Source organism: Euleptes europaea, chromosome 3, assembly GCF_029931775.1.
Source record: "Euleptes europaea isolate rEulEur1 chromosome 3, rEulEur1.hap1, whole genome shotgun sequence".
Lineage (NCBI taxonomy): Eukaryota > Metazoa > Chordata > Lepidosauria > Squamata > Sphaerodactylidae > Euleptes > Euleptes europaea.
The window spans coordinates 98,069,380-98,084,122 of record NC_079314.1 but is presented as its reverse complement, the minus strand read 5'-3'; the positions used below and the strand labels follow the sequence as shown (position 1 = coordinate 98,084,122).

At 42.6% G+C, this 14,743-nt stretch overlaps 1 protein-coding gene across 4 annotated transcripts in view; it reads right to left on the bottom strand.

The window, feature by feature from the left end:
- ABTB3 (ankyrin repeat and BTB domain containing 3) overlaps positions 1-14,743 on the bottom strand; it is a 254,327-nt gene that overhangs the window by 40,378 nt on the left and 199,206 nt on the right. For all 4 annotated transcript variants that reach the window (XM_056846052.1, XM_056846051.1, XM_056846053.1 and 1 more), the window contains 2 exons: positions 14,552-14,704; positions 1,620-1,785 (listed from right to left, as the gene is read on the bottom strand). In XM_056846052.1, coding sequence (XP_056702030.1) covers positions 1,620-1,785; positions 14,552-14,704 — 319 coding nt within the window. The remainder of the gene's footprint in view (positions 1-1,619; positions 1,786-14,551; positions 14,705-14,743) is intronic.

Here is a 14,743-nt window from a genome sequence, read left to right as displayed (position 1 = left end):
ACAGGATCTTTGGCTCAGATAAGTATGTAAACCAGGCAACTGTCTTTACTGAAATGGGTGTAATATGACAAAACATTTTCCACAGAATTTCTCCTTTAGCTTTTTAATGAATGTAGCCCTGGCTTTACAGAAAATTTAAATCCCCACTGTCTTCTGTAGAGTTGAAACTATACTCTCTTTTCTTGAAATAAAAATCAGAACCCTGGGCCTTTATCTCATAACAAATTGTTCCTTTAGCCATTTAATGAGCTCCTTTTTGACAAGTTAGACTCAAGCATTTTTTACTCACTGCCAATACAGTTAATGGTTGGAGGAACAGATTCTTTTTTACACTTATCCTTGGTACATAGCGATTTCATTTTAAATGAAATGCCAAGACAACACTGCAGAAAGTTGCTAGCTCGAGGGAAATGCCGACCTGTTTGGAGGAAAACTAGATTAGCTGACCCTTCATTACAGAGATTTCTGGCTGCAATTTGTATTAATCTGAAATACCCAGAGCTGCTGATCAATGTATCCCTTATGATTAGTGTTACACTGGAAATGGTATTAGGCAGAGATGGAAGGGAGAGGTAAATACAGCACAAGGGGAAAAGGGAAATAACTGATTGTTATATTCAGCAGAGGAAAAGGGAAAGAAGAGAATAGGTGGATGTGGGTGGAAGAATAATTCTCCAAGGATCATGGCTGTAACAGGAGTAAACATTCAGGGTGCAGATAGACAAGATTTCATAATCTGATCTCCCAACATCTTTAATTTTATTCAAAAAGCAGTTGAGGCAGGATTGGATTGGGGTCACAACAATGGGGGAGTTGTTGATTTTTAAACCCCACTTTATTACATTACCTAGCAGGGCTATTTAGATAGGAGAAATCATGGGGGGGGGGGGAACGGTTAAGCTCTCCCCGCAGCACCATATCCACAATCCATTTACCACCCCAGACCCTGTCCATGGCTGCTTGTAAATAAAATTAAAAACATTGGGAGATCAAATCATGGCTCTCCTGTGTCTCATTTAATTAAGTCCTTTTTCCAGAATCCAAAGGACAGAAAAGACTTAGGGACAGAACTCCATGGTCTGCAAAGTTCCACAGTTATTTTTTTTAACAAAATTTCCTTCGCAGACAGCAGACACCAGGGCTGCAGTTCCTTGCTGGACACCCCCTTGAAATCACGGCTCCCACAACCATAAACTGTAAAGAGGGGGGGGGGCTTTTAAAAATGGAAAGACATAGGACATAGAGTTCTGCCCTTATCCAAATTATTAGTTCTGTAAGAGAACAGTGGCCCTGACCTGGATGGCCCAGGCTAGCCTGATCTCTTCAGATCACAGAAGCTAAGCAGGGTCAGCCCTGGTTAGTAATTGGATGGGAGACCGCCAAGGAATACCAGGGTTGCTGTGCAGAGGAAGGAACTGGCAAACCACCTCTGTTAGTCTCTTGCCATGAAAACCCCAAAAAGGGGTCACCATAAGTCAGCTGCGACTTGATGGCACTTTACACACACACACAAGAGAACAGTGGGAAGAGTGAAAGAACTCTGTACATATAAATGACAGAACATTGATGGTGGTGGGGTGGCAGGGGTGCTACTCCTCTAACCAGTTTCAGTCTTGTACCTGTTCACTCATGCTGTTAATTCCATCAGGCCCCAGTAAAGATATGGCCTGTTTGACCAGATCTGTTCGGCCGCAGGTCAGCATCCGGAATCCCAAATCTTGCTTGAATTTTGCTTCTATAGCTACAGCATCCAGCTTCCGGGAAGCACAGAAACAGTCATCAATCCTGTGAATAAAGAAACAATTAGGAAGCATTTCTACAACAGACTAGTCATTTAACTACAGCAAAATTTTGTTTTTAAATATCATATACCACTGCTGCTACAAACAACCTGTATAACGCTCTGTCAAGGAGAATTTAGATATAGTGACTCCTACAAAAGTTATCCTTAACAGCCTTACCTAGTTATGGTTGCCATTTCTAAACCAGCTAGCAGAAATTCAACAGACAGATTTTTTTTCTAGCAAGAAGATGCAGCAATAGCATCACGTACCAGTTTTGATTTTTGCATTAGCAAAAAAAAAAAAAAGTTGTTTGAGTCACAATCAGGGGAAAAGGTAGCAATGCTAATTCTATGATTCATGTTCCAGAGAAGCCATTCAGTCTGCTGCAGCCAAAATAACAGGAGTCATATGGCGTCTAAGAGTTTTATTGCAGCAGAAGCTTTTGTAGGCTAGAACCCACTTCATCAGATGAATCTGAAAAATGCCAGGGTTCTTTTTTCCCCCACGATGACGGTTTATGAATGTTTACTGATAGCATTATAATTTATACCTTCAATAAACTTTGAGCAGTAGTTTAGCTTCACAATAACCCTGCAAGGTAAATGAAAAGTAGAGAGGTACTTCCCAAGGCCATACAATGAGTTAATGGCCGAAGAGGGATTTGAACCCAAGTCTCTCATAGGATTGCCAACCTCCAGGTGGAGTCTGGAGATCCCCTGGGATTACAAGTAATCGCCAGGTGACAGAGATCAGTTTACCTGGACAAAATGGCTGCTTTGGAAGTTGGACTTCGTGGCATTATACCCCACTGAAGCCCTCCTCTACCCAAACCTTGCCTTCCTTAGGCTTCACTCCTAAAATCTTCAGGTATTTCCCTACCCGGAGCTAGCAAACCTAGTTCCCCTGGAAAAAATGGCCATTTTGGCAATTGGACTCTATGTCACTGAAGTCCCTCCCCTCTCCAAACCCCTCCCTCCTCAGGCTCCACCCCCAAAATCACCATGTATTTCCCAACCCGGAGCTGCCAACCCTAACTGGCTCCCCCCTTCTGAAAAGGATCAGGTTCTGGTAGATGCTAGGCAGGCAAGCTAAGTGTGTGTGTGTGTGTGTGTGAGGGCAAGCAGAAGGTAACCGCTTCAGGACACTAATTTACACAAGGACATCCAGGGAGAGGTGGTAATTCAGCTATGTGGATCCAAGGCCATGAAGGTCTTTAAAGGTAAAAACCAGCACCTTGAATTGGATTTGGAAACAAGCATGAAGTAAAGACAGGTGTTTCAACATAGGCAAGATATGTTCTTGAGACTGCTGCTGCAATCTGAACCAGCCGAAGCTTCCAGGAACATAGTACAACAGAACAGCAAAATTACCAAATCCAGTGAAACAAAACAGCAAAGCAACTGAATATCCAAATCTAACTGACAAGAAGCTGATTTTGAAAAACATTTTTGAGGTCTAAGGGTCACTATACGGCAAAGCGGGTTTGTGGAATTTCACCCATACTGTGTGAAATTAGTAATTACTACATTTTGAAAATGCTTTTACTCATTGGTTTACTCATTGGTTTACTCATTTTCAATTGTACTATGAAGGACAACAATACCATTTTACTTCATGGATTTTGAAAGTCACCACATCTAAAAACTGTACTTAAGGATCATTAAACAGTTTTGATATTGATGAAGGAAGGCAGAGTCTGAGAAGTTCTGTCACATATGGTAACAATTGCTACTTATTCTGTCAACTTATACCAGAAATAGCTATTTTAAAGTGCAGACATAGTTCCGTTATAGCTAGGGTTGCCAAGTGCCCGGTGGTGGCGGGTAAAATCCAGCCAATCCACCATGCTGCCCGCCAACCAGCTGAGGGACGTCGGGCAATGAGTACACGCGCACTCACGCGACATACCCACATCACTTCCAGGTTTACCCGGAAGCAACACGGACGCTCTAGCCACCTCCGCAGAAACTACCCTACCCTACTAGAGTAACAGCTGTACAATTTTACTGGCAAAACAAAGAATGCAAACTTAAGAAGTAACTCCATTTGTGCGGTAGAAGTCAAACCTTGATAGGGCTACCACATTTAGGGACCCACAAGGGTGCAAGAACCACCCTGCTTAATCAGGGTTTGATGAAATCTGGTAAAGCAGCAAATCTGATTAGCCTCTCGGTAGTTTACTTTGGGGTCAATGTTCTTTCAAGCCATGGTTAAGGCTGGAAGAGGTCATGTTCTTGAAAGAAGGGCTGTGAAGGGGAGTTTGCTTCCTGCAGCTTCTCTCAATCTGAAAATGACCTATTTACAGGCCTGAGAAATACCTGAATTGTTTGGAGAAATGAAAAAAAGAACAACACTCTGAAAAGGCCTACAAGAAGTGGTTAAGCAAAGTAAACATGGAGGAGTATATGTTTCAAGAGTGCCTGTTGAGGTAATGTAGTATGAAATTGGGCATGCAAAGGAAGGTCTGTTTCTCCAAGTTCTGCTGAACCATCAAGTCAAACAACAGTTGGAAAGTTGGCTAACGCAAACAAAGCAAAACTACCCTAATGCAGTTGCCTGGATTTATGGAATTTCTCTGATGGCTTGCAAGTTTTGCAATACAACAACAGCAAAGCTGGCTGCTCACTAGAGCCATCTGTCCAGGAATAATGCTCTTTGCAAGAAATAGGTTTGTTTGGCAAGAAAGGCTGCTGACACATGAAAGAGCTGAAAAAATCCCTCTTAACTTTATTATGCATGTGCCTCTTATTTAATATACTGTGGCTGTTTCATCTGTAAAAGCCTTAGTAGTGAGTCTTAAAATTGGGTTTAAGCCCTTGAACGTTTCCTTAAAAAAATACGAAAATGCTTCAGGTTTGTTTTCCTGCCACTCTATAAACATAGGATATGGAACTGAAGTGCCAATGTGGTACTGTGGACAGAGTGATAAGACTTGCACTGGGAACTCATGGGTTCAGATTTCTGACCTTGAGTCAATTGGCTCTTGGCTTAACTGATTTCATTGGGTTGTTTTGAATACAAAACGGGATAACCAATATATGCTGCCATGAGCTTATTAAAACAAGGGCATAATTATGCTTTTTAAAAATTAGAAGAACTGAAATGATTGAAAGAAGAACTGCCTGCTTTTCTCCAGTAACCAGAATCAGTAAGAAGAGTGATCCATTAGAGTTGAAGAATCAAAGATTATTTCGTCAGGTAACAGATTTTTCCTCATTTCCTTTGCCGGGAGGGTTGCCAGGTCCCTCTTCGCCATTGGCGGGAGGTTTTTGGGGCGGAGCCTGAGGAAGGTGGGGTTTGGGGAAGGGAAGGACTTCAATGCCATAGAATCCAATTGGCAAAGTGGCCATTTTGGAGATCAGTGGTAACAGCAGAAGGTCTTCTGCTATTACCTGGAGGTTTGCAATCCTAAAGGAAATAATTCTCAGTACACAGCCACTGATAATTACAAATATATTCACTACTATAGTTACAACCTAAACATCAATGTGTATACAAGTTAACAACTTTTCAAATTCAATTAACCTATCTTTGGTTATAAGTTCAGTTCATACCTTATATCAGTACACATCGTATTTATTATTACCTGGAGGTTGGCAACCCAAAATTCTACCCCTCTGAAACCCCAAAAACTTATTTCAGGAGACATTATGCAAACTAAAAGCATTTAAACCATTACGCTTCCTTAGAAAGTAATGCCTCTTAATAGAATTTTTTTTTCAATTAACATTTTTGTCGGATTTTTTTTTGTCAAGAAATGATGTGGAACCAGGAAGGAGAATATGGGTAAGGTATGCATGACCTAACCATATCATAACAGTTTTCCTAAGGATGTCCCTGGGTCCAGTTGACATATGTGGTCTGGAAGTTCTGAGCTTCTCAAACACGTGGTGTCCCATTCTAGACTGTGACCATGGTTTAACCCTTCTCTTCCAAGCCATTTTCCTGACTTGGAAAGGCCCCGGGGAGCCGCCATTTGCTGTGCTGGGGTAACTTAACATGTGCTGATGGGCTACACATTAGGTTTCTGCAACTGGACAAACAGTAGCTCCCCTGGGCCATTTCAGGTCAGGGTGTGTGAGGAATGCCATAAGCCGGGACAGTGGAGACTTCTGCAGACCCTCACTGTAGCCCAGAACTTGCTATGGGGTTAGGATTGGAGCTGAAAACAGCTCTTTACTAACACAATATACTGCAAACTATTTTTTTTTGTTTCTTCATGTAAAAGAAGGTTTTCATTCATCCAAATGGTCAGATTTGAATTGGCTCAAAACACATGCTCTCGCCATGGTATTTTACACTGCACTGTAGGTGTGATCAATATCTGCTAAGTAATAAATAGGGCTACCAACTCCAGGCTGGGAAATTCCTAGAGATTTGGGTTGCAGAGGCAATTCAAATCTGACCATTTGGATGAATGAAAATTCTGGACTGTGGGGTCTGGGGAGGGACCTCAACAGGGTATAATGTCATACAGTCCACCCTCCAAAACAGCCATTTCCTCCAGTTATAATTTTGGTAGATCTCCAGGCCCCACCTGGAGGCTGGCAACCCTATCTTAACAAGAAAGATTTCACACATTAAGTTCACAACCAGTCACTCTCTCTCTCTGTGTGTGTGCGTGTGTACGTGGGGCATCTGCATAAGGTACTAGAACGGGATCCCATTTCATATGCACAGCTGCATTGTATATAGGGTTGCCAACCCCCAGGTACTGCCGGGAGATCTCCTGCTATTACAACTAATCTCCAGCTGATAGAGATCAGTTCACTTGGAGAAAATGGCCACTTTGGCCATTGGACTCTATGGCACTGAAGTCCCTTCCCTCCCCAAACCCCACCCTCCTCAGGCTCCACACACCCTCCACCCCAAAAACCCTCCCGCCGGTGGTGAAGAGGGACCTGGCAACCCTAATTGTATATATAAATGGATCAGTTCAGTTCAGTTTATTTACAGTCATTTGACCAGCAAGTATCAGTACAAAATTTACAATTTTAAAACCCCAACTGAGGACCTCCGTATCTTACTGGCTACATAACAGAACTCTGCCACTGAATAAGAGATAAAAGCATCTTTATCTTCTAATAAAAATGTAACAATAAAATAATCAGAGTGGCTAAAATTTCTAGACAACACTGGTAAAATATAAATGGCAGAAAATTAACAAGCCTGTTCAAACCAGCAGAATTTCGCTGTTAGCTTTCTGATTACCTGTTAAAAGAAATCCCTACTCTGTGCATTAGGGAATCTACCCTGCAATTAATTGTAGTGCTCTTAACAGGAGGGATCCTCAGTTCTTATTGATTTACTGGCAATTTGTCTGTGCTGTTAGCTCATAACTCCAGCTTTTGAAAGTAAGCAAGCTGAGGAGGCTGTGTGATAACAACTGTGCACATCTTCCTATTCAAAAATATTGATTTGAAGAAAGATTTCCCCCCCTGTATTTGTAGATATTTTTTCATCAGAAGCTTCTTAGAATATTCAGGTTGCATAAAGTTAACTGCTTACATGGACGTCAGCAGATTCTCAATAAATATAAAGAGGTATTTTGTCGTTAATTTTATCTGTTCCCTGTTGTTAAACAGCATGCACATTCTTTCTGGATTCCCATGCAAAAGAATTAAAACAGATCTCCACTGATCAAACAGTGGTAGTTGTAAAACAAAAATAATAATTAGGAGCAATTTAAGTACCAGGACAACAGTGTCAAGAAGCTGAGGTCCCTCAGTTTCTTGGGTTTCATGATTTCCTTGGTTCAGGCCTGGAGGCCTATAAGTTTTGTGCTATTGGGACTTTGTGAACAGTAAAATAGTTTCCTTTTGAAAACTGCTTCTGTGGAGGGAGCAAGGTAGGCCCCAGCTGGTGCTCGTTAAAGCCTTCTCTCCCCTTTCTGGAATGCAAGGCCGTGCGTTGTCACGGTAACTAATCGGTCAGCCACTATCTTAATGTATTAATTAGTGAGTCAGCATTCTGACCAAGCAATAACCACAAATCACTTTCGTTTTCTCAATTGGCCTCTATGAGCTCATGCCATTGAGAAAATGAATATAAGGACAGACCAGTCCTGAGCAAATCATGCAAGCTTTGGGGTACAGCAGGAGAGCTGTGCTGGCGGCATCAGAACCCATTTGATTTTGGCCCTTGAGGGGGAAACTCTGGTCAAGCTGACCTTTTGGAGAAACCTTTGGACAACCTTTTGAAACTCTTGTATGCTGAAAGAACTCTTGAAACTGGTAACTATTGGAACATTGCTTTTGAAAATCCTGGATGATTTTGTGAACCTTGGAAAACTGAAGTATTGTATGAGTTAGCTATATCATTTTGTTATTTTCTTGCTTAAAACTTCATGACTTTTCTTTTCCTGTAACCAGCATAAATCTTATAAAATAAATCATTAGCCTTTTAAATTGTGTCTATGACTCTGGGATTCCAAGCCTAAATCTAAAGTGCCTTGTATGAGTGTGAAACCACCTACCAAAAACCTAAGACAGTTTTGGGAAGTGTGAACAGTCCTGGCTAGGTCTCAGCCTGGCAGGAAAAGTGTCACACTGAATTTGAAGCTTGGCAGGGGTTACTCTGGACCCCGTGCCTGGAGGCTTAACTTTTGGTCCAGAGTTGGTGGCAGCTACTCATTAAACTTGGGGTGGAGACCCAGAGTTTAATGTTTGTTTGTTTGGGAAACTTTTGACCAAACCCATTTACAGGTCAGCACCTGCAGAAGCCCTTGCTGACTTGAGCGAAATTGTCATGGCGGAGCATAGGGAGAGGGGCGGTCCCACAAATAAGATAAATTCCCTTGTGCAATGCCCATCCTTACCCAGAGGAATGCTGAGGTGCCACGTGGCATACAGTACATCTCATTAGCTGAATTTGCAATGGAACATACCCCAAACAGAAGGAACGTGCAAAAAATAAAAACAAAAACACTAGAGCGTGAACGAACATGAATAAGCTTCAATCTGTGTTGGTATTGTGGTCAAAACTATTTCATAACATTAGGGCATGAAAGGAACAGCATAGGATATGCATTACAGACTCCATAATATTAAGATGTACCGTATATACTTGCGTATAAGCCGAGTTTTTCAGCCCAAAAAAAGAGCTGAGAAAGCCCAACTCGGCTTATACGCGGGTCAATACGGTACTTAGAAGGGAGGGGGGAACTTGCCGCCGCCTGCCCGCGCACCCTCCCTGCGGCCTGGGAGCGGCCAGCGGGGCCTCCTGCGCGCAGGGAGGGGGTCGCCGCCGCCTGCCCACGCGCCTTCCCTGCGGCCTGGGAGCGGCCGGCGGGGCCTCCTGCGCGCAGGGAGGGGGCCGCTGCCTGCCTGCGTGCCTGCAGCGCGGTCAGGTAAGCCTGCGGGGGGGGGAGGGGGTGCATTTCCCCCTCGGCTTATACATGGGTGCCTAATTTTTCCCCATTTTTGGGGTGAAATTAGGCACCTCGGCTTATATTCGGGTCGGCTTATACCCGAGTATATACGGTATTGCAATCCTAATATAGAAGTGAAATAGAGGAGAGAAGAGCCAACACTAATTCTTCTTTATTAGTGTTCAATGCTAGGTTAGCAAAAGAGGATGAGATTCCCATCAGGAAACCTGTATGTGGCCTTTTAAGTATTCAAATCGCCTTTATCCTCTAGAATCATCTGTACCAAGGGTTTGCTGAGTTTTCTCAAGGAGTGTCTGCAGTTGCAAGCTGGGTTGCATTTTTGTACCTAATTATTGCAGAAGTCATGGTTGGCATTAGAAGATTTGTCAAAATTTGGGACAGGAAATAAGGACACTGAAGGAGAGAAGTGTATGAAAGTGGTGCTGGATCTAATTAGATGGGGGAAAACATCTTGCATTATGAACCAGCCCTCTAAAGAACTCCTGCTTCTCCATCCCATCTAGCTCAGTTTAAATTAATAGTGTTATAAATGGTTTATTTCCAAAGAATTTAGTTGTTTTAAACCCAGTCTATCTTAGTTCTACATATTACTAAGTTCCTACACAAAAGTCATTTCTATAAAGTAATTTGCAAGACACTTGCATGCACATCTTAACATGTGGCCATGAAATGTTTTGCTGTACATAGTTTGAAGTTGACCATAGCTCTCATTATATGTATACTGGGTTGGATCCAAACCATGGGGCTGAATTCAAAAGTGTCCTTCAGCTCACAGAAGGAAATTATTCCATCAGCAGAAAAGCACCTTTAGATCTAATTCCATGGTTTGGAGCCAACCCATAGTGTGTACACTGGAAACAGTCCACATGTCTGAGGATCACATTTTGATCTACACACAGTTTTTGCCCTGACCTGGATGGCCCAGACTAGCCCAGTCTTGTCAGATTTCAGAAGCTAAGCAGAGTCAGCTCTGGTTAGTACTTGGCAGGCAACAGCAAACCACCTCTGCAGGTCTCTTGCCTTGAAAACCCTATGGGGTCACTGTAAGTTGTCTGCGACTTGATGTCACTTTCCACTACCACCACCGTTTTGACAAGTGTATATTTTATTGGAACGGACATGTGTGTATGTTTAAGTGCCTTTAAGTCGCTTCCAACTTATGGCGGTCACATGAATTAAAGTCCTCCAAAACATCCTGTCATTAACAGCCTGAGCAGCCATAGATGAAGTAAAAGACCCTACCTGAGACCCTAGGGGAGTCGCTGCCAGTCAGAGTAGGTAATAGATCGATGGGATGACTCCGTGTAAGGGAGCTTCATGTGCTTGTTTAAGAACGGGCCTGTTTCTCCGTGGCAGAGCACATGCTTTGTGTGCAGAAGAACCAAGGTTCAGTCCCCAACATCTCCAGTTAAAAGGAGTAAGTAATAGGGGAAGTTTATGTCAACCAGGGGAATGGCACACGGGGAAAAAAGTTAAAATCCCCTTTCTTAGTGCTACAGTCTCAATTTGTTTTAGGACAAATTACTCCTCTGGAGTTCCAAACACTCCAGAACTCAAGAGTCACATCGAGTTTGTTTTTTTATCACTGCCACCACACAGAAGCTTTGCTCTAGTTTCATGGCTAAACTACAGCAGGTTGTTTGGAGCATCCACAGGATGTGATCCCCTAAAAGTCCTCTTTCCATGTCTCCCCCCCAGCCCCCGAACTTTGTTGTGATCTTTCCCAAACCTGATTTAGTACGATCTTTTGGGGGATACTCCTTTCTACACTGTGAAGATGTACATTTTTGAGGTTCCACTCACATCAATGCCATTTTACTTGCCCCAGCCGCCTGTGACCGCCATCACTCCTCACTGCCTACACCACTAAAAGACTTTTTATAATCAGTAGTTGACTTATCAGTGGGTTATAGACAAATCAAGCCTGAACTGACCCTAGAAGCTAAAATGACTAAACTGAGGCTATCGTATTTTGGTCATGTCATCAGACGACAAGAGTCACTGGAAAAGACAGTCATGCTAGGAAAAGTTGAGGGCAGCAGGAAAAGAGGAAGACCTAACAAGAGATGGATTGACTCAATAAAGGAAGCCACAGCCTTCGATTTGCAAGATCTGAGCAAGGCTGTCAAAGATGGGACATTTTGGAGGACTTTCATTCATAGGGTCGCTATGAGTCGGAAGCTACTTGACGGCACTTAACACACACACACACACAGTTGTCTTATTGCTATACCGTTAAGCTACAGCAATATGTCAATCACCAACAGAAGGAACACAGAAAAGCTTTGGTGTGTAGATGAAGCCTATGTGCTAGAAAAATGTATACTCAGTGTTATGGGATTGTACAGGAGACCAAACCACATGCACAAAACTTACTAAGTATTGCATCTTTGCAAAATAAGTACCCTTTATTTTTGCTTGAATATTTGAGACCAGCTTTCTTGTGCATCCTTTTAAAGCTGCAACTATATTAGCCACCACTGGAGGTCTTCAGTTTCTTAAAACCGGACTTTGAATGTGAGGAAACATTTATCACAAGGACTTCAGAATGCCATTATACACCCCCAAACAACCCCATATAGCAGGAACGGTTCGGAGTCCAAATTATACCCTCTGATCTCCATCGTTCTGTGGGGATTTGCTTACTGAGAAATCTGGGAATTTCTCAGATGTAAATCTCTGCAGACACTGTCATTGTCACACTAGCAATAAAAAGTTAATCTGCAAAAAGATTTTCCAGCAGTACTTTAGTACTAAAATAAAACCAAGGGAAGCAAGTACAACAGCAAGAGGAGACCTGTACCGTACACCAAAACTCTTATTGTTGAAAATCATTGCACAACCGAGATCCTCGTCTTATAATTTCTTGCATCTAACAACATGACAAGTGGAAGAATTAGTGCTGGTTGCCACGTGGTTTGGAGGAGATATGGGAAAAAGCCCTGTGCAAACATACCCCAGGGATATCTGTTTTGTCTCGTGGAACTGTGATGCTCTGGAATAATAAATGAACCATTAATATAAACCAGGAGGGCCCGTACGCAGCAGCAACACTACAATGAGGACGTCACAAAGGTAGATAATGCCCAAATGGTTGCCAAATCCTTGTATATAAGCTGCTCTTCATAGAGGAGAAGACTATACATTGATTCCTATGCGTATCTCTTACACACAACATCCAAAATTGGAACACCGACATTCACATGAATGACTTAAAAACTCAGCAAAAAGCCAGTGAATGTTGATAGGCACCAAAATATTCACTAGCAGTAATTTTATTTACCCAATTAAAATAATTATAAGCCCACCTTTCTTAGGGGCAACTGGGATCCAAGGCAGGCAAGAGATTAAAAACCATGCAAAAATCACAGAAACATTAAAACATCAAACTGTTATTTGGGTTATATCACAGAACAGGAGACAAAAGCATGGTATAAATATAGACAAATAATGAGTAAGTGGGCCTGTTTTCCCTTATAACTCTGCAAATAGAAATGTATCTTTAAAAAACGACATGGAAAGGGTCTAAAATATTCCTGAGGGCAGTAGCCCTGCCTCACCCCACAGGCCCACCACAATTATGATCCTGCTGCTGAGACCACCAGATTTAAGGGGCAGGCCAGACAAGACGCTGGAAGCCATATGGAAGGTTCTTGTGCATGCTATATATAGGTGCTGTGAGAGGCCCCAATTCAGATTGGCACTACAGAGAGAGAGGCGGTTTAACCCCCACCCCTTCCCAGGCACACTGTTGTCACAAGCTTAACTTCCCCCTTCCCTGGAACTGACATTTACCTGACTAAGGACAACATGTAGATTGTTTTTCTGGTGCCTGTATGCTTCCCACAAAGTCAAATATTCATTCTGGTAGGTCAAGAAAATGATGTGAGGAGAAACAGCTAAAATCCTCCCCCCCCCAGCAACATAGTCCCCATCAGAGATTCCTACAATTCCTCTTTACAATGGAAAAAAATGCAGAAGATCCAGTCACCGATCTTCCCACAATTCAACTGTTTCGGAACTATAATACATTACGGTAAATGTAAAGGCTGCCAGGCAGTATATGAAATACAGAACTTTGGTTTTAGTTTTACCGGTTTGCCTATATCTTTCAGTTAAATGGCGACTACTGAAACAAACAAACAAACAAGCAAATCAGATTTGCTAGATCTTCAGTGAGATGCATAAATAAATGTGAGAAGCAGAGCTAAGAATAATTGCCAAAAAAAAAACCACCCCTGCCTGTGGGCTGCCAGACCAAAAGTACAAAAATTAAGAGGCGGCACAAGGTTATATCTATTACGTGCATAACGTGCTGAAAAGGCGGGGAGGGGGAGCTCATTCATCTGAGGTACCTCTTACATTAAGGGACTTCTATCAAATTAATCAGTACTGGCCTACTGCCCATGCCTAGTTTTACATAGGATGCTTTATGCTTCCAAATAGCACAAGAAGCACTGACTACTTTTGCAGCAAGAAGCATCTGAACTTGCATTGTGCAGGCTGCTATAGCAAGGGATACGCACACAATCCTCTTCTCATATAACAAGACGATCTTTTGCAATAGATTGTTGAAAAATATGATATAGGAAGTTGGGCTGGTCTTCTAAGGTACAGAGGAACATCTGCTCTTCTGTGGTCAGAAGCTTCTCTGCAACGAAAGGACTAATTTCTGCTTTCACAGGTCCACGATGCTGAAGCACAAGTCATCCCACATAAACAGTAAAAACACACATTTCTCCCATGCTGTATGTATGCATCAAAAGCCAGTGCTTTTGTCTCTCCACATATACACCTGCATCAAGCTTTCCTTTAAATATATAAAACGTGCAGAAATTCATATTTTTCAGCAGGGTTAGGAAATCACTGGCCACTCCTTACTTATTGTATTAAATATGATGCCGAGCCTTTAGCAGCAAAAGCTCTGTCCCCAAAACCGACTTTAGCAGAATCTTACAGCAGGAGCTGAAGGTACTTCTCGGTACGAAGATGCTATTTAAACTGCAACAGAGAATGGAGCAAAGCCCGTTTTTCAGCCTTTTAAATAACACCTCCAGATTCTGCACAGCGAGACGGAGATAATTAGGTGAGCACTTCAGTCTCTCATTAGGAAAGCAGCATCCGATGGCAAAGGTGGTGGTGGTGGGGAGGATATAAGCAGAATTTGAAAGAAAATCTTGACCCAGCTATTTAAACACACAGGCATGCGAGGCTTGCAGATTCTGACACAGCCATGTGAAAGCAAAGCAGCTGCTAATTTTATAAGGCTAAATGTGCAAAAAAATAATAACCCCACCCAGCTTGCACATCTGCACAATGAACATATAAACTGAACTGTTGCATTATCGAATCGTATTATTTCTTTGCACCGACTTACTTTAACTGTCGAGGTTCGCAGTCAACTCCCGGCAGTAAGAGTCTGGCTGCTTGCCGTACATCGTCGCTATCCACAGAGAAGCTGCGGCGGTGCCCGGCGTGAGCCAGAGCCACTCTTATCCATTCCATCAGAGGTGGCAGCACTATGAAGGGCCTATGAAAAGCAAAGCAGAAGACGATGTTTCACCTCTTT